Here is a 25,807-nt window from a genome sequence, read left to right as displayed (position 1 = left end):
GTACTGTACTGTAGGTCACTGAGAGGAGACCAGACCTAGTACTGTACTGTAGGTCACTGAGAGGAGACCAGACCTAGTACTGTACTGTAGGTCACTGAGAGGGGACCAGACCTAGTACTGTACTGTAGGTTACTGTTAACTCAGGTCTCCAGTCAATGAGAGGAGACCAGACCTAGTACTGTACTGTAGGTTACTGAGAGGAGACCAGACCTAGTACTGTACTGTAGGTTACTGAGAGGAGACCAGACCTAGTACTGTACTGTAGGTCACTGAGAGGAGACCAGACCTAGTACTGTACTGTAGGTTACTGAGAGGAGACCAGACCTAGTACTGTACTGTAGGTTACTGAGAGGAGACCAGACCTAGTACTGTACTGTAGGTCACTGAGAGGGGACCAGACCTAGTACTGTACTGTAGGTCACTGAGAGGAGACCAGACCTAGTACTGTACTGTAGGTTACTGAGAGGGGACCAGACCTAGTACTGTACTGTATGTCACTGAGAGGGGACCAGACCTAGTACTGTACTGTAGGTCACTGAGAGGAGACCAGACCTAGTACTGTAATATAGGTTACAGAACAGAGGAAGCTGTTATGCAACAAGCTTTCACAGGCTCACTGCAGAGTTAGACTTTTATCCACATTTCCCCAAATGTCAAACTTCAAAGTGTTTTTGACATCTTGGTTTTGGGTTGCAGCTCTGTATCGTTTCATTCCAAGTTAACGGTTCAGTTAAGGTACTCGGGAGGTAGTGGTTAATGTTTGGGGTAGGGTTACAAATGGCTAAGGTTTGGCATTGGGTTAAGGTGGGTTAAGGTTTGGGATTGGGTTATGAATGGTTAAGGTGGGTTAAGGTTTGGGATAGGGTTATGAATGGTTAAGGTGAGGGTTAAGGTTTGGTACTGGGTTATGAATGGTTAAGGTGAGGGTTAAGGTTTGGCATTGGGTTATGAATGGTTAAGGTGGGTTAAGGTTTGGGATAGGGTTATGAATGGTTAAGGTTTGGCATTGGGTTATGAATGGTTAAGGTGGGTTAAGGTTTGGGATAGGGTTATGAATGGTTAAGGTGAGGGTTAAGGTTTGGCATTGGGTTATGAATGGTTAAGGTGAGGGATAGGGTTATGCATGGTTAAGGTTTGGGATTGGGTTATGAATGGTTAAGGTTTGGGATTGGGTTATGAATGGTTAAGGTGAGGGATAGGGTTATGAATGGTTAAGGTGAGGGATAGGGTTATGAATGGTTAAGGTGAGGGTTAAGGTTTGGCAAACACACAACCTTTGATCCAGAGTCATGGGATTACACCTTTCCACCATTCCCGTCCCTAGCAAAACCCAAGCCTTGTTGATAGTAATAGCACTCGCTGTTGCCCCTAGTGGACGGATTTGAAGGCATTTCCCGAAGTCCTCAGGACATGGATAGACATCCAATTTCAAAGTCAATCTTGGTTTATTGTCCTTAAACTGGCTTATGGTCCTTATACTGGTTTATGGTCCTTATACTGGTTTATGGTCTTTATACTGGTTTATGGTCCTTATACTGGTTTATGGTCCTTATACTGGTTTATGGTCCTTACACTGGTTTATGGTCTTTATACTGGTTTATGGTCCTTATACTGGTGTATGATCCTTATACTGGTTTATGGTCCTTACACTGGTTTATGGTCTTTATACTGGTTTATGGTCCTTATACTGGTTTATGGTCCTTATACTGGTTTATGGTCCTTACACTGGTTTATGGTCTTTATACTGGTTTATGGTCCTTATACTGGTGTATGGTCCTTATACTGGTTTATGGTCCTTACACTGGTTTATGGTCTTTATACTGGTTTATGGTCCTTATACTGGTGTATGGTCCTTATACTGGTGTATGGTCTTTACACTGGTTTATGGTCTTTACACTGGTTTATGGTCTTTACACTGGTTTATGGTCTTTACATTGGTTTATGGTCTTTACACTGGTTTGTGGTCTTTACATTGGTTTATGGTCTTTACACTGGTTTATGGTCTTTACATTGGTTTATGGTCTTTACATTGGTTTATGGTCTTTACACTGGTTTATGGTCTTTACACTGGTTTATGGTCTTTACACTGGTTTATGGTCTTTACACTGGTTTATGGTCTTTATTCTGGTTTATCGTCCTTACACTGGTTTATGGTCTTTATTCTGGTTTATGGTCTTTATTCTGGTTTATGGTCTTTATTCTGGTTTATGGTCTTTATTCTGGTTTATGGTCTTTATTCTGGTTTATCGTCCTTACACTGGTTTATGGTCCTTACACTGGTTTATGGTCCTTACACTGGTTTATGGTCCTTACACTGGTTTATGGTCTTCATTCTGGTTTATGGTCTTTATTCTGGTTTATGGTCTTTATTCTGGTTTATGGTCCTTACACTGGTTTATGGTCCTTACTCCGGTTTATGGTCCTTACTCCTCTATTATGACATCTCTCTTCAAGGAGCTTTCTACTATAATATGATTCATCTTAACTTCTCCTTGAACGAGGCTCTGCAAACACAATGCTTCGTGATGATGAGTCTTGAAAGACCGTCATTGGTGGTAAAGGAAGTTTTCATTTGATGCTCGCACATCTGTCTTTCATGTTTTTACTTAATCAGACTGTTATAATCCTGCTTGGAAATTTTACAAAAAAATAACTCTAATTCCTATTGGCAGCATGTTGCTGCTTGTAATCGTCATATCATTGTAATTATCATAGTTTTAGAAGTATTAATCGCACAGAGATCTACTTCTATCCATCAATCATCCACCAGACTGAGCCTAGCTAAAAGGCTAAAGAAAAACTCTAAGGGGAAGTTTACATAGTAAACATATTGGTTTGGGTTCCAGTCCCGTCCTCCATTTATCTGCACCACAGAGTGTTGGATGTTGTCGTTCCACAGAAAGACTTGAGAAATAACAAGGGAGTGAATGTGGTCAGGACCACACAATGTCCTCATTCTCTCCCTGAACTTCATCTGGTATTTAAGGAATGTGTGCGTGACGACTTGGACACTGTTCTGTTTCTCAAATGGAAATAAGCAACAACTGCTGGTCCAAATACAAAGTACCGTATAATCTCCGGCCTACAATATTCTGTTTTCTGTGAGTGTGTGTTTGTGTGTGCGGGTATTCAGACCCTTTGATTTGGGACTCAAAATTGAGCTCAGGTGCATCCTGTTTCCAGTGATCATACTTGATATGTTTCTACAACTTGATTGTGGTCCACTTGTGATAAATTCAATTGATTGGACATGATTTGGTTATAATTTCTATATAAAAGATACCACAGCTGACAGTGCATGTCAGAGCAAAAACCAAGCCATGAGCTTGAAGGACATTTCTGTAGAGCTCCGAGACAGGATTGTGTCGAGGCACAGATCTGGGGAAGGGTACCAAAAAATGTCTGCAGCATTGAAGGTCCCCAAGAACACAGTGGCCTCCATCATTCTTAAATGGAAGAAGTTTGGAACCACCAAGACTCTTCCTAGAGCTGGCCGCCCGGCCAAACTGAGCAATCGGGGGAGAAGGGCTTTGGTCTGGGAGGTTACCAAGAACCCGATGGTCACTCTGACAGTTTTCTATGGGGATGTTTTTCAGCCGCAGGTACTGGGAGACTAGTCAGGATTAAAAGATGAACAGAGCAAAGTACAGAGAGGTCCTTGATGCTCCAGAGCGCTCATGACCTCAGACTGAGGCGAAGGTTCCCCTCCAACAGGACAACGACCCTAAGCACACAGCCAAGACAATGCAGATGTGGCTTCGGGACAAGACTCTGAATGTCTTTGAGTGGCCCAGCCAGAGCCCAGACTTGAACCCAATCCAACATCTCTGGAGAGACCTGAAAATAGCTGTGGCGACACTCCCCAACTCTCCAAATACAGGTGTGCCAAGCTTGTAGCGTCCTACCCAAGAAGAATCGAGACTGTAATCGCTGTTTCAACAAAGTACTGAGTAAAGGGTCTGACTAATTATGTAAATGTGATATAAGTATTTATTTTGCTTTGTCATTATGGGGTATTGTACGTAGAGTGATGAGGAATAAAAATCTATTGAATCCATTGAATACTTACTGAATACTTTTCGAATGCACTATATATATATATATATATATATATATGATACAAAGAGTCCTTCTTTGCTGATGTGAAGAAGAAACTGAATGAAAGAGTCCATGTCAACATGAAACTGAGTGACTCACTAAATCAAGGATTTGGATCTAAATGAATAACTACCAACATTCTTTCTGATAGTCTTTAATAAAGACATGTTCTGGTTGTCCTGACCTGGACACCATATACAGTATTATAATAACACATTATTCTTTCTGATAGTCTTTAATAAAGACATGTTCTGGTTGTCCTGACCTGGACACCATATACAGTATTATAATAACACATTATTCTTTCTGATAGTCTTTAATAAAGACATGTTCTGGTTGTCCTGACCTGGACACCATATACAGTATTATAATAACACACTATTCTTTCTGATAGTCTTTAATAAAGACATGTTCTGGTTGTCCTGACCTGGACACCATATACAGTATTATAATAACACATTATTCTTTCTGATAGTCTTTAATAAAGACATGTTCTGGTTGTCCTGAGCTGGACACCATATACAGTATTATAATAACACATTATTCTTTCTGATAGTCTTTAATAAAGACATGTTCTGGTTGTCCTGACCTGGACACCATATACAGTATTATAATAACACATTATTCTTTCTGATAGTCTTGAATAAAGAAATGTTTTGACCAAGTTAATCTGCTCATGTTGTGTGTGTTCCATTATTTGTGACATTGTGGTTAAAATAAAGAATGTAAATGAAATAAATCATTTTCATAATGAATAATAACCTTTTCAGTTTTCCTTATTTTATTTTTTTGAACAAATTGATGTGATATTTTTAAACAATACAAAACATGACAAAAAATGACAACAACATCACCCTGCCCAGACCCACCTGCTCACACCCCCATCTTCATCAACTACATCACTCTGTCCAGACCCACCTGCTCACACCCCCATCTTCATCAACTACATCACTCTTTCCAGACCCACCTCACACCCCCATCAACTACATTACTCTGTCCAGACCCACCTGTTACACCCCCATCTTCATCAACTACATCACTCTGTCCAGACCCACCGGCTCAACACCTCAACAGCCATAACACATATGTTTTTTCAACAACAGGTTATGGTCATTAATATCAAAGGCTGCACTGAAATCTAACAGTACAATCTTGTTATTATTATTTTAATTCAACCAATCATCCGTAATTTGTGTCAGTGCAGTACATGTTGAGTGCCCTTCTCTATAAGCACGCTGAACATCTGTTGTTAATTTGTTTACAGAGAAATAACATTGTATTTGGTAAAAACACACATTTTTTCCAACCGCTTGCTAAGGGCTGGCAGCAAGCTGATTGGTCGGCTGTTAGAACCAGTAAAGGCTGCTTTACCACTTATAGGTAGAGGAATGACTTTGGCTTCCCTCCAGACCTGAGGACAAAAACTTTCCTCTAGACTCAGATTAAAATCATGACAGATAGGAGTGGCAATAGAGTCAGCTACCATCCTCAGTAGCTTTCCATCTAAGTTGTCAATGCCAGGAGGTTTGTCATTATTGATCGATGATAATCATTTTTCCACCTCTCCCTCACTAACTTTACATAATTCAATGGTTTTCTTTCATTATTAGTTATTTTATGCATGAATATGATGACTCACTGTTTGTTGTTGGCATTTCCTGCCTAAGTTTGACCGCTTTGACAATGAAGTAATCATTAACATAACTGGCAACATCAAATGGTTTTGTGATGAATGAGCCATCTGATTGGATGAAAGATGGAGTTGAATGTCTTTGTGCCCATCATTTCATTTACAGTACTCCAACGTTGTTTCCATCATTCTTTATATCATTATATCATAATACAGTTTCTTCTTCTTTGTGTTAAATTGTTGAGTTCAGGCACAAAATGTCTCAATTTACCATAAGTCAGATGTGCAGCCACTCCTTTTTTTCACTCCTTTTGCTCCATCTCTTTCAACCATACAGTTTTTTTAAATTCCTCATCAATCCATGGAGCCTTAAACAGTTCTAACAGTCAGTTTCTTAAGAGCTGCATGTTTCTAAATAATTGGAAGAAGCAATTTTATAAATTCATCAAGTGCAGCATCTGGATGCTCCTCATTAATCACATCAGACCAACAATTTTATTTTACATCGTCCACATAAGAGTCACAGCTAAATCTTTTGTATGATCTCTGATACATTATTTTAGGCCCAGCTGTTGGAACTTTGGCTTTCCTGGATAAAGCCACTATATTGTGATCAGTGCATCCAATGGGTACGGATACAGCTACAGAACAAAGTTCTACAGTATTAGTAAAAATGTGATCGATACATGTGGATGATCTTGTTCCTGTAGTGTTTGTAAACACCCTGGTAGGTTAATAACCTGAACCAGATTACAGGCACTGTTTACAGTGAGAAGCTTCCTCTTGAGCAGACAGCTTGATGAAAACCAGTCAATATTCATGTCCCCAAGAAAGTAGACCTCTCTCTGTTTACATCACATACACTATCAAGCATTTCACACATATTATTTAGATACTGACTGACTGTGTAACTGACCAGTAGACACCAGGGACTAAGTCTGACTGACCAGTAGACACCAGGGACTAAGTCTGATTGACAGGCTCCTCCAGTCAGTTACACAGGTTGGGGTGTATAGGAACAGAAACTGGGAACGAAGTGTGTAGACAGTCAGATGGCTGTTGGGTGCTGTGAGTGGGTGAACGGCACACTGAGACAGAGAGGTTTCCTGCATACCCTCCTCTATCACCCTGTCTTGTCCTATCAAACCCACCCTCTCCTGTATGTTTCTGTCTGGGGTAGATGTGATGAAGACATGATTGGGACAAGCCCTGGTGATGTCTCCATGGTGACAGCCATGTCGTCACACAGTTTCCAGCCTGGACCTTGAGGCTTTTTGGTTTTAAACAAGAAACGATCAATAAACTATCAAATCTCAGCAGCCATGAAACCAAGAATGCGGTCAGACTTCAGGACCAGGATTTATAAACAATTCTAACTTCAATCCCCTTCTTGTCTCTCCTCCAGTCTCCATTGACGAGATAGAATCTGTGCGTAAGGGCCGTCAGTCGGAGGGTCTTCAGAAGCACACAGAGGCCCACGTTGAGGACCGCTGTTTCTCCATTATCTTTAAGGGCCGCAGGAGGAACCTGGACCTGATAGCTACCTCGGCGGAGGAGGCTAGGCAGTGGGTCAATGGTCTGGAGAAGATCATCTCTAACATGAAGAAACTCAACAGCCAGCAGACGAGCGAGCAGTATCCTCTTTTGTTAATCTGCTTGCTTTGCAGTTCACAACTAAAACATTGTTTAGTTACTTGGGGTTACAAATCAGAAAATAGTTGTCCAGCCTATTCAGTATTGTGGATCCCCATCTATAATGTGTATAGGTCAACAAGCTCCGAGCAACTGGTTGCTAGCAATTTATGTTATTCTTCAATAACTCCAAAGCAAATCAGGTGGAGAAAAATAGGTTTATTTGAGAAGGACAAATCAAAGGGGGTGACACTCTAGACCCAAACTGTTACAGACCTATACCCATCCTGCCTTGCCTTTCTAAGGTCTTCAAAAGCCAAGTTAATAAACAGATCGCTGACCATTTCGGGTCGCACCGTCCCTTCTCCGCTGTGCAATCCGGTTTCGGAGCTGGTCCCAGGTGCACCTCGGCCACGCTCAAGGTACTAAACGATATCATAACCGCCATCGATAAAAGACAATACTGTGCAGCCGTCTTCATCGACCTGGCCAAGGCATTCAACTCTGTCAATCACCACATTCTTATCGGCAGTCTCAATAGCCTTGGTTTCTCAAATGACTTCCTCGCCTGGTTCACCAACTACTTCGCAGACAGAGTTCAGTGTGACAAATCGGAGGGCCTGTTGTCCAGACCTCTGGCAGTCTCAATGTGGATACCACAGGGTTCAATTCTCGAGCCGACTCTTTTCTCTGTACATATCTACGATGTCGCTCTTGCTGCAGGTGATTCCCTGATCCACCTCTACGCAGACGACACCATTCTGTATACATCTGGCCCTTCCTTGGACACTGTGTTAAAACCTCTTTGGGGTAGGTGGCGTCCCACCTGGCCAACATCCAGTGAAATTGCAGAGCGCAAAATTCAAAATACAAATTTCGTAATATTAAAAATTCATGAAAATACAAGTGTACAGTGTATTTACAAGATACGTCACAAATGGTAATTTTGTTTGATAAAGTCCTTCTTTATATCCCAAAAAAGTCAGTGTAGTTGGCGCGCTTGATTCAGTAATCCACCGGTTTCCCTCGTTCAAAATGCAGACAAAGGAATCCCAATAAACTTTGTCCAAACAAGTCAAACAACATTTCTAATCAATCCCCAGGTACCCTTATATGTAAATAAATGATTAAATTGAAGACGGAGAATAGTATGTTCATTACCGGAGATAAATAACTCTGTGGGACGCTAATTCAAACAATAGAAATCTCATAATTATAAAACCCCAAACATACAAGTATTATACAAGTATTATACACCATTTTAAATATAAACTTCTTGTTAATCCAGCCACAGTTGTCTGATTTGAAAAAGGCTTTACGGCGAAAGCACACCATGCGATTATGCTAGGTCAGCGCCTAGTCACAGAAAACCATACAGCCATTTTCCAACCAAGGAGACGTGTCACAAAAGTCAGAAATAGCGTTAAAAATCATCACTAACCTTTGATTATCTTCACCGGATGGCACTCCCAGGTCTCCATGTTAGACAACAAATGTGTGTTTTGTTCGATAAAGTTTATCTTTATGCCCAAAAACCTCATTTGTAGTTTACTTTGGGCACCTTAGTCATCCAAACTTCCGAATACTGCCCCCTACCCCGAAGAAGTTTTAACTAACCTCGAAATTAGCTTCAATGCCATACACCACTCCTTCCGTGGCCTCCAAACGCTAGTAAATCCAAATGCATGCTTTTCAACCGTTCGCTCCCCGCACCCGCCTGCCCGACTAGCATCACTACCCTGGACGGTTCTGACCTAGAATATGTGGACAACTATGAATACCTAGGTGTCTGGCTAGACTGTAAACTCTCCTTCCAGACTCATATGTAACATCTCCAATCCAATCGGCTTTCTATTTCGCAACAAAGCCTCCTTCACTCACGCCGCCAAACTTGCCCTAGTTAAACTGACTATCCTACCGATCCTCGACTACGGCGATGTCATCTACAAAATAGCTTCCAATACTCTGCTCAGCGGGCTGGATGCGGTCTATCACAGTGGCATCCGTTTTGTTACCAAAGCCCCTTATACCACCCACCACCTGTATGCTCTAGACGGCTGGCTCTCGCTACATATTCGTCGCCAGACCCACTGGCTCCAGGTCATCTATAAGTCTATGCTAGGTGGAGCTCTGCCTTGTCTCAGCTCACTGGTCACGATAACAACACCCACCCACGCGCTCCAGCGAGTATATCTCACTGGTCATCCCCAGGGCCGACACCTCCTTTGGTCGCCTTTCCTTCCAGTTCTCTGCTGCCAGTGACTGGAACAGATTGCAAAAATCGCTGAAGCTGGAGACTTACATTTCCCTCACTAACTTTAAACATCAGCTATCTGAGCAGCTAACTGACCACTGCAGCTGTACATAGCCCATCTGTAAATAGCCAACCCAATCTATCTACCTCATCCCCATATTGTTTTTATTTACTTTTCTGCTCTTTTGCACACCTGTATCTCTACTTGTACATCATCATCTGCTAATCTATCACTCCAGTGTTAATCTGCTAAATTGTAATTACTTCGCCACTATGGCCTATTTGTTGCCTTACCTCCTCACGCCATTTGCACACACTGTATATAGACTTTCGTTTTTTCTATTGTGTTATTGACTGTACGCTTGTTTATTCCATGTGTAACTCTGTATTGTTGTTTGTGTCGCACTGCTTTGCTTTATCTTGGCCAGGTCGCAGTTGTAAATGATAACTTCTTCTCAACTGGCCTACCTGGTTAAATAAAGGTGTTCTCAACTAGCCTACCTGGTTAAATAAAGGTGAAATAAATGTAATAAAAAATTAAAAAACTGTTATGCTGGGATGATCAGATGTTCAGTCCCCGGTCCTCAGCTTTTCCCCACCGAATAAAAGAACAGGATGCCATTTATAACCCCCCACCCTAACCTGGGATTGACCAATCAGAAGTCCTTGCAGTACAACTTGGCTAATGGCCAAATAACAAGTATCCTGCCCCAGACTCAATGTACAGACCAATGACAACGTGTCCCACGTCGCTCTGAGTTTAGGAGTGTCATTCCACAGATTCTGAACAGATGCTGAACTGAAACCCAACTCTTATTTACAATTCGCTATTGACCATTAGTACTCTATTGACCATTAGTACTCTATTGACCATTAGTACTCTATTGACCATTAGTACTCTATTGACCATTAGTACTCTATTGACCATTAGTACTCTAGTACTCTATTGACCATTAGTACTCTATTGACCATTAGTACTCTATTGACCATTAGTACTCTAGTACTCTATTGACCATTAGTACTCTATTGGCCATTAGTACTCTATTGACCATTAGTACTCTATTGACCATTAGTACTCTAGTACTCTATTGACCATTAGTACTCTATTGACCATTAGTACTCTATTGACCATTAGTACTCTATTGACCATTAGTACTCTAGTACTCTATTGACCATTAGTACTCTATTGACCATTAGTACTCTAGTACTCTATTGACCATTAGTACTCTAGTACTCTATTGACCATTAGTACTCTATTGACCATTAGTACTCTATTGACCATTAGTACTCTATTGACCATTAGTACTCTATTGACCATTAGTACTCTAGTACTCTATTGACCATTAGTACTCTAGTACTCTATTGACCATTAGTACTCTAGTACTCTATTGACCATTAGTACTCTATTGACCATTAGTACTCTATTGACCATTAGTACTCTATTGACCATTAGTACTCTATTGACCATTAGTACTCTAGTACTCTATTGACCATTAGTACTCTATTGACCATTAGTACTCTAGTACTCTATTGACCATTAGTACTCTAGTACTCTATTGACCATTAGTACTCTATTGACCATTAGTACTCTATTGACCATTAGTACTCTATTGACCATTAGTACTCTATTGACCATTAGTACTCTAGTACTCTATTGACCATTAGTACTCTAGTACTCTATTGACCATTAGTACTCTAGTACTCTATTGACCATTAGTACTCTATTGACCATTAGTACTCTATTGACCATTAGTACTCTAGTACTCTATTGACCATTAGTACTCTAGTACTCTATTGACCATTAGTACTCTATTGACCATTGGTACTCTAGTACTCTATTGACCATTAGTACTCTATTGACCATTAGTACTCTATTGACCATTAGTACTCTATTGACCATTAGTACTCTATTGACCATTAGTACTCTATTGACCATTAGTACTCTATTGACCATTAGTACTCTATTGACCATTAGTACTCTAGTATTTAGTCCTCTCTTCCTCTGCGTTGTATATTTATCTTCGACATATTCCTACATGGTGAATGATTGATCCTTAAATCTGGGCGTATTAAAGCTGGATCTTCAACTGTATGAGGAAAGCAGACAAGAACAAGGACAACAAGATGACCCTGAAGGAGCTGAAACACTTCCTCCGCCAGATCAACATCGAGGTGGACGACATGTACGCTGAAGTGCTGTTTGCAGTGAGTGGACAGCTACAGTTGGTCAATAACGTACACGGATGGTGTTATAGACTCTGTACAGGCAGCTCCTAATGAAGTTCTGTCATGTTCCTGTATGTATATGGGTTTCATTTAATGTTATGCTGTGTCTCAAAGCATTTTATTTTGTCTGAGGAGGAACTCAATGTACTGTATCTCGTTAGTACTGTTTTGTTAATGATCTTGTCCTACAGAAATGTGACAAGTCTAACTCGGGCTCCCTGGAAGGTCCTGAGATCAAACACTTCTATGACCTGCTGATATACCGCGAGGAGATCGATGTGATCTATGGAAAGTACGCCACTACGGGGGAGCAGATGAGTGTCAAAGACCTGCTCAACTTCCTGCTGAACGAGCAGCGTGAGGTGGCCACAATGGAGGACGCTGTAAGACTCATAGAGAGATACGAGCTGGACGATTCAGGTGAGAGATGCTCTAGTTCTGACTCAATACGAGCTGTATCACTCAGGTGAGGAGAGATGCTCTAGTTCTGACTTAATATGATCTGAATGACTCAGGTGAGGAGAGATGCTCTAGTTCTGACTCAATATGATCTGGATGACTCAGGTGAGGAGAGATGCTTTAGTTCTGACTCAATATGATCTGGATGACTCAGGTGAGGAGAGATGCTCTAGTCACTATATAAGGGAGTATGTACACTGAGTGTACAAAACATTAAGAACATCCATGACAGACTGACCAGGTGAATCCAGGTGAAAACTATGATCCCTTAGTGATGTCACATGTTAAATCCACTTCAATCAGTGTAGATGAAGGGGAGGAGACAGGTTAAAGAAGGATTTTTAAGCCTTGAGACAATTGAGACATGGATTGTGTATGTGTGCCATTCAGAAGGTGAATGTGCAAGACCAGTTTGAGTGTGTCAAGAATTGCAATGCTGCTCGGTTTTTCACACTGTAAAGTTTCCCATATCTATCAAGAATGGTTCACCACCCTAAGGGCATCCAGCCAATTTGACACAACTGTGGGAAGCATTGGAGTCAACATCAACAACAACAACATTGTCCCTGTGGAATGCTTTCCACACCTTGTAGACTTCATACCCTGACACATTTAGGCTGTTCTGGGGGCAAAAGGGGGTACAACTCAATATTAGGAAGATGTTCCTAATGTTTTGTACACTCATTTTACTGTACGTAAGAATGCAGTATTCAATGGCAGCATACAGTTTTATGGTATTCTATGAATGTGCTAAAATACTTTGTGTATTTCTGAGGCACCTTTCCATTGTAAGATAAATTATATACATTGCCTTCACAAAGTATTCATTCCTCGACTTGATTAAATTTATATATTTTTCTCACCCATTTACACACAATACCACATAATGACAAAGTGAAAACAGGTTTTTCATTTTTTTTTAGCAGATTTATTTAAAATGAAATACAGAAATGTTTTATTTACATAAGTATTCACACCCCTGAGTCAAAACATGTTAGAATCACCTTTGACAGCTATTACAGCTGTGAATCTTTCTGGGTAAGTCTCTAAGATTTCCACACCTGGATTGTGCAACATTTCCCCATTATTATTCTCAAAATTCTTCAAGCTCCATCAAATTGGTTGTTGATCATTGATAGAAAGTGGCTATAAATGAATAAAAACAAAAGCTTGCCTTGATTTGGAAAGTATAGCCAGTTAGCTAACATGGCATCCCTCTCTGCTTGAGTAGGCTAAAAGTGAAGGAAAAAAATCTCTCTCTCTCTCTCTCTCTCTCTCTCTCTCTTTCTCTCTCTCTCTGTCTCTCTCTCTCTCTCTGTCTCTCTCTGTCTCTCTCTGTCTCTCTCTCTCTCTCGCTCTCTCTCAGAGGAGGACGGAAACTAGCTGTCTTCCGGCCTCATGGTGAAATCCCTGAGCAGTTTCCTTCCTCTCTGGCAACTGAGTTAGGAAGGATGCCTGTATCTTTGTAGTGATGGGGTTTATTGATACACCATCCAGTGTAATTAATAACTTCACCATGCTCAAAGGGATATTCAATGTCTGCTTTTTTATTTTTACCCATCTACCAATAGGTGCCCTTCTTTGCGAGGCATTGGAAATCCTTGCTGGTCTTTGTGGTTGTATCTGTATTAAATTCACGGCTCGACTGAGGGACCTTACAGATCATTGTTTGTGTGGGGTACAGAGATGAGGTAGTCATTCAAAAATCATGTTAAACACTATTATTACATATGTGACTTGTTAATTTAAGGAATGTTTTACTCCTGAATATATTTAGGCTTGCCATAACAAAGGGGTTGAATACCTACTGATTCAAGACATTTCAGCTTTTCATTTTTTATGATTTATTTGTATTTTTAGAAAAGCATAATTAAACTTTGACATTATGGGGTATTGTGTGTTGGCCAGTGACAAAATAAATCTGAATTTAATCAATTTTCAATTCAGGCTGTAACACAACAAAATGTGTCAAGGGGTGTGAATACTTTCTGAAGGCACTGTATATCTGGGGGGGCTATTTCACAAGGCCCAATCGCCTAACTCATTCTGCCCCCCCAGCAAAGCAGAAGAATCATATGACCAAAGATGGCTTCCTGATGTACCTGCACCAGGAGGAGGGGTCTATCTTCAACCCCGCCCACAAGGAGGTGTTCCAGGATATGAGCCAGCCAATCAACCACTACTTCATCAGCTCCTCCCACAACACCTACCTGATGGAAGACCAGCTCAAAGGCCACAGCAGCACAGAGGCCTATATCAAGTAACCATGACAACCTCTAATTTAAACTAACCATACCTTACTACCTCTAATCTAAAACTAACCTTACTACCCAGCTGCACCGAGGCCTACATTTAAACCCCAAAGCATTTTGATTTCAAATACTTCTAGTACACTAAACTCAAAGTCAATGTTAAGTGGTACTGACTCAAAATTAAATGAGAAGTCACATCAACTCTATAAATTATGATAAATTATCATAACTATAAGTTATGATAACAAATTCACTTTTTCCCCCAGCATGCTCTACTGCAGGTTGATTTTTTTGAATAATTTTTAATATCTGTATTTTTGAATGTACTTTGAGTGCAGTGGCAGTCGGTGCCATTTCAGATGAGGGAGGATGATACATGTTTTAATGAGCATGGCCTTATTTCTATTACAGCATATTGGATGACTGTCATTCATATTCCATTCACCCAGTTCAATGTTACATCAATAGGTTAAGAATACAACATGATACTCAAATTTTCCCTCTACCCATCATGAGGTTGCTGCAACCTTCCTATGAATGAAAGTTTACAACGTAGAGAATTTTGAGTAGTCACGTTGACAGAGAGCGACACATTCAGTACCGCCTTGCATCTACTCACCACATGTTACGCACTGCAGTGCTAGCTATCTGTAGCTTATGCTTTCAGTACTAGATTCATTCTCTGATATTTTGATTGGGTGGACAACATGTCAGTTCATGATGCAAGAGGTCTGATAGCTTCCGGAGGACATCTTCCAACCTGTCATAATTACTGTATAAGTCTATGGAAGGGGGAGAGAACCATGAGCCTCCTAGGTTCGGTATTGAAGTCAATGTACCCAAAGGAGGATAGAATCTAGCTGTCCTCCGGCTAAATCATGGTGCTGCCCTACAGGGTGCTGCTGAGGCAGTGTTTTAATCAATTATTTGGTCAATCAATTATTTGGTGACATACACTACCGTTCAAAAGTTTGGGGTCACTTAGAAATGTCTTTGTTTTTGAAAGACACATTTCTGGTCCATTAAAATAACATCAAATTGAACGGTAGAGCATTTAGTGTAGTTTTATCTAAAAAAAGATAACTTTAATGTTTCACTATTTGTATTTTTCTGAAATTCACTGAGGAGGATGGTCCTCCCCTTCCTCCTCTGGGGAGCCTCCACTGATTGAGTAGTTGTTTGATTCAGGTTATGATAAATAACATAACTTTAAATAGAAAACAAAAGTTTATGTTTTTTCAATCAACAAAAAAAAACACATTCCACCCTCACAGATGTGGCAGACATAAATATAATGAATTAAAATATTAAACAAAACAAACCACACATTTGCAGCAGCACTATATGTGATCTGATCATGTTAGCTGTTTCCAGCTTTAGCTGAGACAACAAGCAAAGCACATGTTTTACAGCACTTTACACAACATGTACAGAGCAATTGGAAAGTATTCAGACCCCTTCACTTTTTCCACATTTTGTTATGTTACAGGCTTATTCTAAAAGTGATTAAGTTGTTTGTGTATCCTCATGAATCTACACACAATACCCCATAATGACATCACAATACCCCATAATCACAAAGCAAAAACTGTTATTGTTTTTTTGTGAGTTTATAAATAAATAAAAAACAGAAATATGACATTTACATAAGTATTCAGACCCTTTACTCAGTACTTTGTTGAAGCACCTTTGGCAACGATTACAGCCTTGAGTCTTCTTGGGTATGACGCTACAAACGTGGCACACCTGTATTTGGGGATTTACTTCCATTCTTCTCTGCAGATCCTCTCAAGCTCTGTCAGGTTGGATGGGGAGTGTCGCTGCACAGCTATTTTCAGGTCTCTCCAGAGATGTTCGATTGAGTTCTAGTCTGGGCTCTGGCTGGGCCACTCAAGGACATTCAGAGACTTGTCCCGAAGCCACTCTTGCGTTGTCTTGGCTGCGTGCTTAAGGTCGTCGTCCTGTTGGAAGGTGAACCTTCACCCCAGTCTGAGGTCATGAGCGCTCTGAAGCAGGTTTTCATCAAGGATCTCTCTGTACTTTGCTCTGTTCATATTTTGCTCGATCTGGACTATCCTCCCTGTCGCTGAAAAACTTCCCCACAGCATGATGCTGCCACCACCATGCTTCACCATAGGGATAGTATTGGCCAGGTGATGAGCGGTGCCTGGTTTTCGACAGAGGATGAGGTTGGCAGTTGTTGGCCCTTGGGAAGGGACGGGTCCTCATGCTCCTGGCTAATGGCGCTAGCTTTTTCTGAAGCTAGCTGTTTCTTGGGGACTTTTCTATGGCTATTGCTCAAGTCCGGGTAAAAATGTCACGTCACCTTTTTTTAGCCTACATGTTTTTTTGTATAATGGGGTTTAACTTGAAGTGGAGGTAAGATTAACAATTGGAAATGACTTGTGCAGAGCTCTCAGTTCAAACTTTACGTGATCCCATAACATAGATATTTTCTGAAATAATCCAATAATTTAGTTAGATTTTCTGCACCCGTTACTGAAATGGTTGTCCCAGTTGAAATGGCTTAGGCATTCGCCTCTCACTGTTCCTGACCTGACATTCATTATGAATGTAGGTTGTAGGTGAATAAATGTTTCAACTGTTGGATATCCTAACTCTGGCATAATGTGACTTGCAGGTAGGTACATTTCCCAGGTTTTCCAGAAATATTTCAACCAGGATCTTTTAAAAGTCTGGGAATTTGGGGAAAGTTCCATATATGTTGCAACCCTACCAACCCTACTAACCCCTACTAACCCCTACTAAACCCAACTAAACCCTACTAAACCCTACTAAACCCTACTAACCCCTACTAAACCCTACTAAACCCAACTAAACCCTACTAAACCCCACTAACCCCTACTAAACCCTACTAAACCCTACTAATACCTACTAAACCCTACTAAACCCTACTAAACCCTACTAATACCTACTAAACCCTACTAACCCCTACTAAACCCTACTAAACCCTACTAATACCTACTAAACCCTACTAAACCCTACTAATACCTACTAAACCCTACTAAACCCTACTAATACCTACTAATACCCTACTAAACCCCACTAAACCCTACTAATACCTACTAAACCCTACTAAACCCTACTAAACCCTACTAATACCTACTAAACCCTACTAAACCCTACTAACCCTACTAAACCCTACTAACCCCTACTAAACCCTACTAAACCCTACTAATACCTACTAAACCCTACTCGCAGGCCTGATGTGGCCTGTACAGGGTTGCAAAGGGAGGGTATATTACTAGAAACGTTTGATGTTTACCAGTATACTACCAGTATGTTTGTATGTTGAAGGATTTTATGTAATCTTTCGCAAGACATTTAGTGGTCCTTTGGGGTTCTTCAGATTATTACATGTGTCTGGAGGCCTTACTCAAAATGTTAAAACTGACACAACTCAAATCTGGAGCCCCCCAGTGACTATCGGCTTGAGTAGTGACTACAGAATCACTTTAAGTAACTGTACTCTGATATATTTAGTGCAACAGGTTTCCTCAAAAGTTTTGAGTAATGACAGCACATTGGGGTGTGCAGTGTACATTAATACATACATATTATAACAAATTGCATACAGTACGTAAACATATTACGACATACAACCTTTATTAATGAACACAAAATAAATAAAATAAAAAAATAAAACGTTTTACCCCTTTTTCTCCCCCATTTCCGATTGGTAGTTACTGTCTTGTTCCATCGCTGCAACTCCCGTACGGACTCGGGAGAAGTGAATGTCGAGAGCCGTGCATCCTCCGAAACTCAACCCAGCCAATCCGCACTGCTTCTTGACACAATGCCCGCTTATCCCAAGAAGCCAGCCGCACCAATGTGCCGGAGGAAACACCGTACAACTGGCGACCATGTCAGCATGCAAGCGCCTACCACAGAGTCGCTAGCGCACGATAGGACAAGGAAATCTCTCCAAACTCTCTCCTAACCCGGACATCGCTGGACCAGTTGGCGCCGCCTCATGGGTCTCCCAGTCACGGCCAGCTGTGACACAGCCTGGGATTGAACCCGGGTGTGCGATGCAGTGCCTTAGACCGCTGCGCCACTCGGGAGACCCCTGCAAATGGATTTTAACAAACAATTGGTCCCTCAAAAAATGCAGCCCTTCATTGAATTTATGAATCCCGATGTGGCCCTCGAGCCAAAAAGTAAACCCTTGTTACAGTGTCTATGTAGTTGCAAATAGCGATATTCTTCAAGTATGTCTACTTCACCATCTGCCCATTTTATTGGTAAACTACAAGAAAGTGTAAACACTGTGTTTTAATGATCCATCACGTAATATGGTTGTCATAATTAGGTTTTAGTCCAGAGAGGCTAGAACAGTGACTAAGATCTTCAATGAGACCATGTAGGGATCCAGATTGCGGACTTAAGAAAAAACTAGAGTCATCAACACTTTGTTATTATCCCATGGATTTCTACCCCTTAATTTTGATTATATATTGTTTTACATTTACCCTATGGGACTCCCAATCACGGCCTGATGTGATTCAACCTGGATTCAAACCAGGGACTGCAGTGATGCCTCTTGTACTGAGATGTAGGGCCTTAGACCGCTGCGCCACCCAATAGCCTAAGGCTGGCTGTTCTTGTTGGATCTAATTATAATAGCTAGCATTTCAATGGCCATAATAATTAGATATGGAGACAACAGACAGCCTTGTTTATTCCTCTTAAAAGCTCAAAACCTTCTGAGAAGTAACCATTATTTACTATGTTGGGGTTCTGTACAAAATCTTAACCCATAGTATAAGAGATTCACCGAAATTAAAATATCCAGGCATTTATATATACATTCTAGTCGTACTTTATCAAACGCCAAAATCATTAATCAGAGAGGCAACAAAGAGACCAAAGATAACCCTGAAGGGGGTGCAAAGCTCCACATCGGAGATCGGAGTATCTGTCCATAGGACCACTTTAAGCCGTACACTCCACAGAGCTGAACTTTACGGAAGAATGGTCAGAAAAAAAGCCATTGCTTAAAGAAAAAAATAAGCAAACATGTTTGGTGTTCACCAAAAGGCATTAGGGAGACTCGCCAAACATCTGGTCAGAAGAGACTAAAAATTAGCTTTTTGGCCCTCAAGGAAAACGCTATGTCTGGCGTAAACCCAACACCTCTCATCACTATGAGAACACATCCCCACAGAGATTTGTGGCTGGGACGGAGGTTCACCTTCCAGCAGGACAATGACCCGAAGCATACTGCTAAAGCAACACTCGAGTGGTTTAAGGAGAAACATTTAAATGTCTTGGAATGGCACAGACCTCAATCCAATTGAGAATCTGTGGTATGACTTAAAGATCGGTGTACACTAGCAGAACCCATCCAACTAGAAGGAGATGAAGCAGTTTTGCCTTTTAGAATGGGCAAAATTCTCAGTAGCTAGACGTGCCAAGCTTATAGAGACATAACCCAAGAGACGTGCTGCTGTAATTGCTGCAAAATGTGGCTCTACAAAGTATTGACTTTGGGGGGGTGAATAATTATGCACGCTCAAGTGTCTTATTTATTGTTTGTTCCACAATAAAACATATTTTGCATGTTGTGTACATCAAATGATACAAACCCCCCAAAAATCTATTTTAATTCCAGGTTGTAAGGCAACAAAATAGAAAAAATACCTTCGCAAGCCACTGCACAGTAGATAAAGTACTAGATAGAGTAAATATAGTACTATATACAGTAGATCTAGTACTAGAAACAGATTAAGTACTATTAGTAGTAGTACTGTATATGTGTGTTGATTGTGTTGTGGTCTTTAGGGCCCTGATGAAGAGTTGTCGCTGTGTGGAGTTAGACTGTTGGGACGGGGCCCATGGAGAGCCAATCATCTACCACGGCCACACCCTCACCTCCAAGGTCCTGTTTAAAGACGTCATCAAGGCCATCAAGGAGTATGCCTTCAAGGTAACCTTAACCCTAACTCATCAAGGAGTACTCCTTCAAGATCAGTATAACCCCTAACCCATGACCTTTAACCGTAACCCCTGACCCTGATCCTAACCTTAACCCCTAACTCTAACCCATCAAGGAGTACGCCTTCAAGGTTTCACCATGAAGTCAAACCGGCCCTGTGATGACCAGTAGAGATGGACATGACTGCTAATGTTATGTTGTTGTCCTCCCCCAGACATCAGAGTACCCAGTGATCCTGTCCCTGGAGAACCACTGTACACTGGAGCAGCAGAAACTGATGGCCAAGCACATGATCGCCATCCTGGGCAGCGCCCTGCTCACTTCACCCCTGGAGGACCAGATGCCCACTGCCTTCCCCTCACCCCAGGTCAGAGACTAACAGATAATCCATCCACCCATCCATCCATCCACCCACCCACCCACCCACCCACCCACCCACCCACCCACCCACCCACCCACCCACCCACCCACCCACCCACCCACCCACCCACCCACCCACCCACCCACTCATCAACCCACCAATCCATCCATCCAATCGTATTTGTTTTTCAACCCTCAGTGTTTAAAGCCTGGAGCTTCATAACCACATACCCAGTATTTTAAATATGAACGCTAAGAGGCAAGCCTAAACAAGTTGTGGATGTTAGACAGATGAAAGGCTCTAAGTCAGTACTGAGAATGTGAAGGAAGAACAATAACATCTTGTTTGACTGAGTGGGATAGGATTGGGGTTTTACGAGAAGGAATGTGATTTCCCTGCTAATAGTATCTGTCTGTTAGAGCCTGTCTGTCTATAGGGCTAACAGTATCTGTCTGTTAGAGCCTGTCTGTCTATAGGGCTAACAGTATCTATCTGTTAGAGCCTGTCTGTCTATAGGGCTAACAGTATCTGTCTGTTAGAGCCTATCTATGAATCTATGTATTTAATTTATTCTATTTAACTAGGGAAGTTAGTTAAGAACAAATTCTTATTTACAATGACGGCCTACCAAAAGGCAGAAGGCCTCCTGCGAGGACAGGGGCTGGGCTTAAAAATAAAAATAAATTAAATTAAATATAGGACAAAACACACATCACAACAAGAGAGACAACACAACACTACATAAAGAGAGACCTTAGACAACAACACAGCATGGCAGCAACACATGATGAACACAGCATGGTAGCAACACATGATGAACACAGCATGGTAGCCACACAACATGACAACAGCATGGTAGCCACACAACATGACAACAGCATGGTAGCCACACAACATGGTAGCAACACAAAACATGGAACAAACATTATTGGGAACAGACAACAGCACAAGTGCAAGAAGGTAGAGACAACAATACATCACGCAAAGCAGCCACAACTGTCAGTAAGAGTGTCCATGATTGAGTCTTTGAATATAGAGATAAAACTGTCCAGTGTGAGTGTTTGTTGCAGCTCGTTCCAATTGCTAGCTGCAGCGAACTGAAAAGATGAGCGATCCAGGGATGTGTGTGTTTTGTGGACCTTTAACAGAATGTGACTGGCAGAACGGGTGTTGAATGTGGAGGATGAGGGCTGCAGTAGATATCTCAGATAGGGTGGAGTGAGGCCTAAGAGGGTTTTATAAATAAGCATCAACCACTGGGTCTTGCAATGGGTATACAGAGATGACCAGTTTACAGAGGAGTATAGAGTGCAGTGATGTGTCCTATAAAGAGCATTGGTGGAAAATCTGATGGCCTAATGGTAAAGAACATCTATCCACTCGAGAGCACCCTTACCTGCCGATCTATAAATGACGTCTCCGTGATCTATAAATGACGTCTCCGTAATCTAACATGGGTAGGATGGTCATCTGAATCAGGGTTAGTTTGGCAGCTGGGGTGAAAGAGGAATTATTACGATAGAGGAAACCAAGTTTAGATGTAACTTTAGCCTGCAGCTTTGATATGTGCTGAGAGAAGGACAGTGTACACACTAGCCATACTCCAAAGTACTTGTATGAGGTGACTACCTCAAGCTCTAAACCCTCAGAGGTAGTAATCACACTGGTTTGGAGAGGGGCATTCTTCTTACCAAACCACATGACCTTTGTTTTTGGAAGTGTAGTTTAAGACTGTATCATCTGCATATACATGGATGAGAGAGCTTCCTTCTGCCTGAGCTGTATTGTTGATGTAAATTGAGAAGAGCGTGGTGCCTAGGATTGAGCCTTGGGGTACTCCCTTGATGACAGACAGTGGCTGAGACACCAGATGTTCTGACTTTATACACTGCACTCTTTGAGAGAGGTAGTTAGCAAACCAGGCCAAAGACCCCTCAGACACCAAAACTCCTTAGCCGGCCCACAAGAATGGAATGGTCTACCGTATCAAAAGCTTTGGCCGAGTCAATAAAAATAGCAGCACAACATTGCTTAGAATCAAGGGCAGTGGTGACATCATTTGACCTATAAGGTTGCAATGACACATCCATAAGCGGAAACCAGATTGCATAAAAGAGAGAATACTATAGACATCAAGAAAGCCAGTCAGTTGATTATTGACAAGTTTTTCCAACACTTTTGATGAACAAAATAGAAATAGGCCTATACCAGTTAAGATCAGTTAAGATCAGCTTGATCTCCCCCTTTAAATAAAGGACAAACCGTGGCTGCCTTCGAAGCAATGGGAACCTCCCCAGAAAGGAGAGACAGGTTAAAACGGTCAGAGATAGGCTTGGTGATGAAAGGGGCAGCAACTTTAAAGAAGAAAGGGTCTAAACCATCTGACCCAGATGTATTATTTTGGGGTCAAGTTTAAGGCGCTCCTTTAGCACCTCAGACTCAGTGACTGCCTGCAGGGAGAACCTTTGTAGCGGGGCAGGGGAAAAAGAGGGAGGAGCATCAGGGCTAGTCGAATTAGAAGGTGTGGGAGATGAGGAAATGTTGGAAGGGCAAGGAGGCATGGCTGAGTCAAATAGGAATCCTGACTTAATGAAGTGGTGATTAAAGAGCTCAGCCATGTTCTTCTTGTCAGTAACAACCACATCATCAACATTAAGGAACATGGGCAGCTGTGAGGAGGAGGATTTATTCTCCAGGTCTTTAACCATTTTCAATAACTTCTTGGGGTTAGATCCACAGAGAGAGAACTGCTCCTTAAAGTAACTAGCTTTGGCCTTCCGGAATTGCCTGAGTGCACTTATTTTTCCTTTGCCTGAACGAGAGCCAGTCAGCCTGATTATGCCGAGCCTTTTCGCCAAATGATATTCTTGATATGGAGTAACTCTAACGGATCACGGTCGAACCTGTTTTTAATTCTCATTTTCTTTACTTTAAAATCATAATCTTTGACAAGGGATCTATACCCTTTTAAAGAAGCCAGACCATGAAGGACATGATAGATCAGGAAATTATACATCAGGAGATGATAGATCAGGAAATTATAGATCAGGACATTATAGATCAGGGCATTATAGACCAGGACATTATAGATCAGGAAATTATAGATTAGGACATGATAGATCAGGAAATTATAGATCAGGACATTGTAGATCAGGACATTATAGACCAGGACATTATAGATCAGGAAATTATAGACCAGGACATTATAGATCAGGACATTATAGATCAGGACATTATAGACCAGGACATTATAGATCAGGAAATTATACATCAGGAGATTATAGACCAGGACATTATAGATCAGGACATTATAGATCAGGAAATTTTAGATCAGGACATGATAGATCAGGACATTATAGATCAGGAAATTATACACCAGGACATTATAGATCAGGACATTATAGATCAGGACATTATAGATCAGGAAATTATAGATCAGGACATGATAGATCAGGAAATTATACATCAGGAGATTATAGACCAGGACATTATAGACCAGGACATTATAGATCAGGACATTATAGATCAGGAAATTATAGATCAGGAAATTATAGACCAGGACATGATAGATCAGGAAATTATACATCAGGAGATTATAGACCAGGACATTATAGACCAGGACATTATAGACCAGGACATTATAGACCAGGACATTATAGATCAGGACATTATAGATCAGGACATTATAGATCAGGACATTATAGACCAGGACATTATAGACCAGGACATTATAGATCAGGACATTATAGACCAGGACATTATAGACCAGGACATTATAGACCAGGACATTATAGATCAGGACATTATAGACCAGGACATTATAGATCAGGACATTATAGATCGGGACATTATAGATCAGGACATTATAGATCAGGATATTATAGACCAGGACATTATAGATCAGGACATTATAGATCAGGACATTATAGATCAGGAAATTATACATCAGGAGATTATAGACCAGGACATTATAGATCAGGACATTATAGATCAGGAAATTTTAGATCAGGACATGATAGATCAGGACATTATAGATCAGGAAATTATACACCAGGACATTATAGATCAGGACATTATAGATCAGGACATTATAGATCAGGAAATTATAGATCAGGACATGATAGATCAGGAAATTATACATCAGGAGATTATAGACCAGGACATTATAGACCAGGACATTATAGATCAGGACATTATAGATCAGGAAATTATAGATCAGGAAATTATAGACCAGGACATGATAGATCAGGAAATTATACATCAGGGGATTATAGACCAGGACATTATAGACCAGGACATTATAGACCAGGACATTATAGACCAGGACATTATAGATCAGGACATTATAGACCAGGACATTATAGACCAGGACATTATAGACCAGGACATTATAGATCAGGACATTATAGACCAGGACATTATAGATCAGGACATTATAGATCAGTACATTATAGATCAGGACATCAGACTAATTTGATGATCTATAACAGATGCATCTCCATCAACACAAGGTCTGTCTCTGTGTAGGACTTGAAGGGTCGGTTCATCGTCAAGGGGAAACGTCTGAACAAGCTGGATGCCGTCTTCAGCAATACTAGTCCTGGAGTAGAGGAAGACTGTGTCTCTGAGGAGGACGAGGCTGCAGAGACCAGCAACTCCAAGACAGACTCCAACGGACAGAAGGCCAAAGCCAAGGTATGGTAACACGCTGCTGTGGTGCCAAGGTAGATGGCACCCTATTCCCGAATAGTGCACTACCAGGGCACATAGGACTTTGGTCAAAAGTAGCTCACTATAATCATACATGGGACTTATATAGTGCTTTTCAAGGACCCAAAGTTGCTTTACAATTCTAAAAACAACAAAACATGGGTCAAAACAAAACATCAGACTAATTAAGACATGAATATAGAGAGGGGTGGACTCAGAGACATCA

At 41.1% G+C, this 25,807-nt stretch overlaps 1 protein-coding gene across 3 annotated transcripts in view; it reads left to right on the top strand.

The window, feature by feature from the left end:
- Positions 1-25,807, top strand: part of LOC110489513 (1-phosphatidylinositol 4,5-bisphosphate phosphodiesterase delta-1) — a 58,076-nt gene that overhangs the window by 16,150 nt on the left and 16,119 nt on the right. For 2 of the 3 annotated variants that reach the window (XM_036945631.2, XM_090199058.1), the window contains 7 exons: positions 7,134-7,362; positions 11,690-11,819; positions 12,032-12,260; positions 14,358-14,559; positions 20,357-20,501; positions 20,725-20,877; positions 25,399-25,566. In XM_036945631.2, coding sequence (XP_036801526.2) covers positions 7,134-7,362; positions 11,690-11,819; positions 12,032-12,260; positions 14,358-14,559; positions 20,357-20,501; positions 20,725-20,877; positions 25,399-25,566 — 1,256 coding nt within the window. Of the gene's footprint in view, positions 1-7,133; positions 10,315-11,689; positions 11,820-12,031; positions 12,261-14,357; positions 14,560-20,356; positions 20,502-20,724; positions 20,878-25,398; positions 25,567-25,807 lie in introns of all 3 variants that reach the window. The other variant, XM_090199059.1, reaches the window with a different exon arrangement.

The sequence above is a fragment of the Oncorhynchus mykiss genome, chromosome 15 (assembly GCF_057628025.1).
Source record: "Oncorhynchus mykiss isolate SJ-2025 chromosome 15, ASM5762802v1, whole genome shotgun sequence".
NCBI classification, from domain to species: domain Eukaryota; kingdom Metazoa; phylum Chordata; class Actinopteri; order Salmoniformes; family Salmonidae; genus Oncorhynchus; species Oncorhynchus mykiss.
This window is presented reverse-complemented; position numbering and strand designations above follow the sequence as displayed.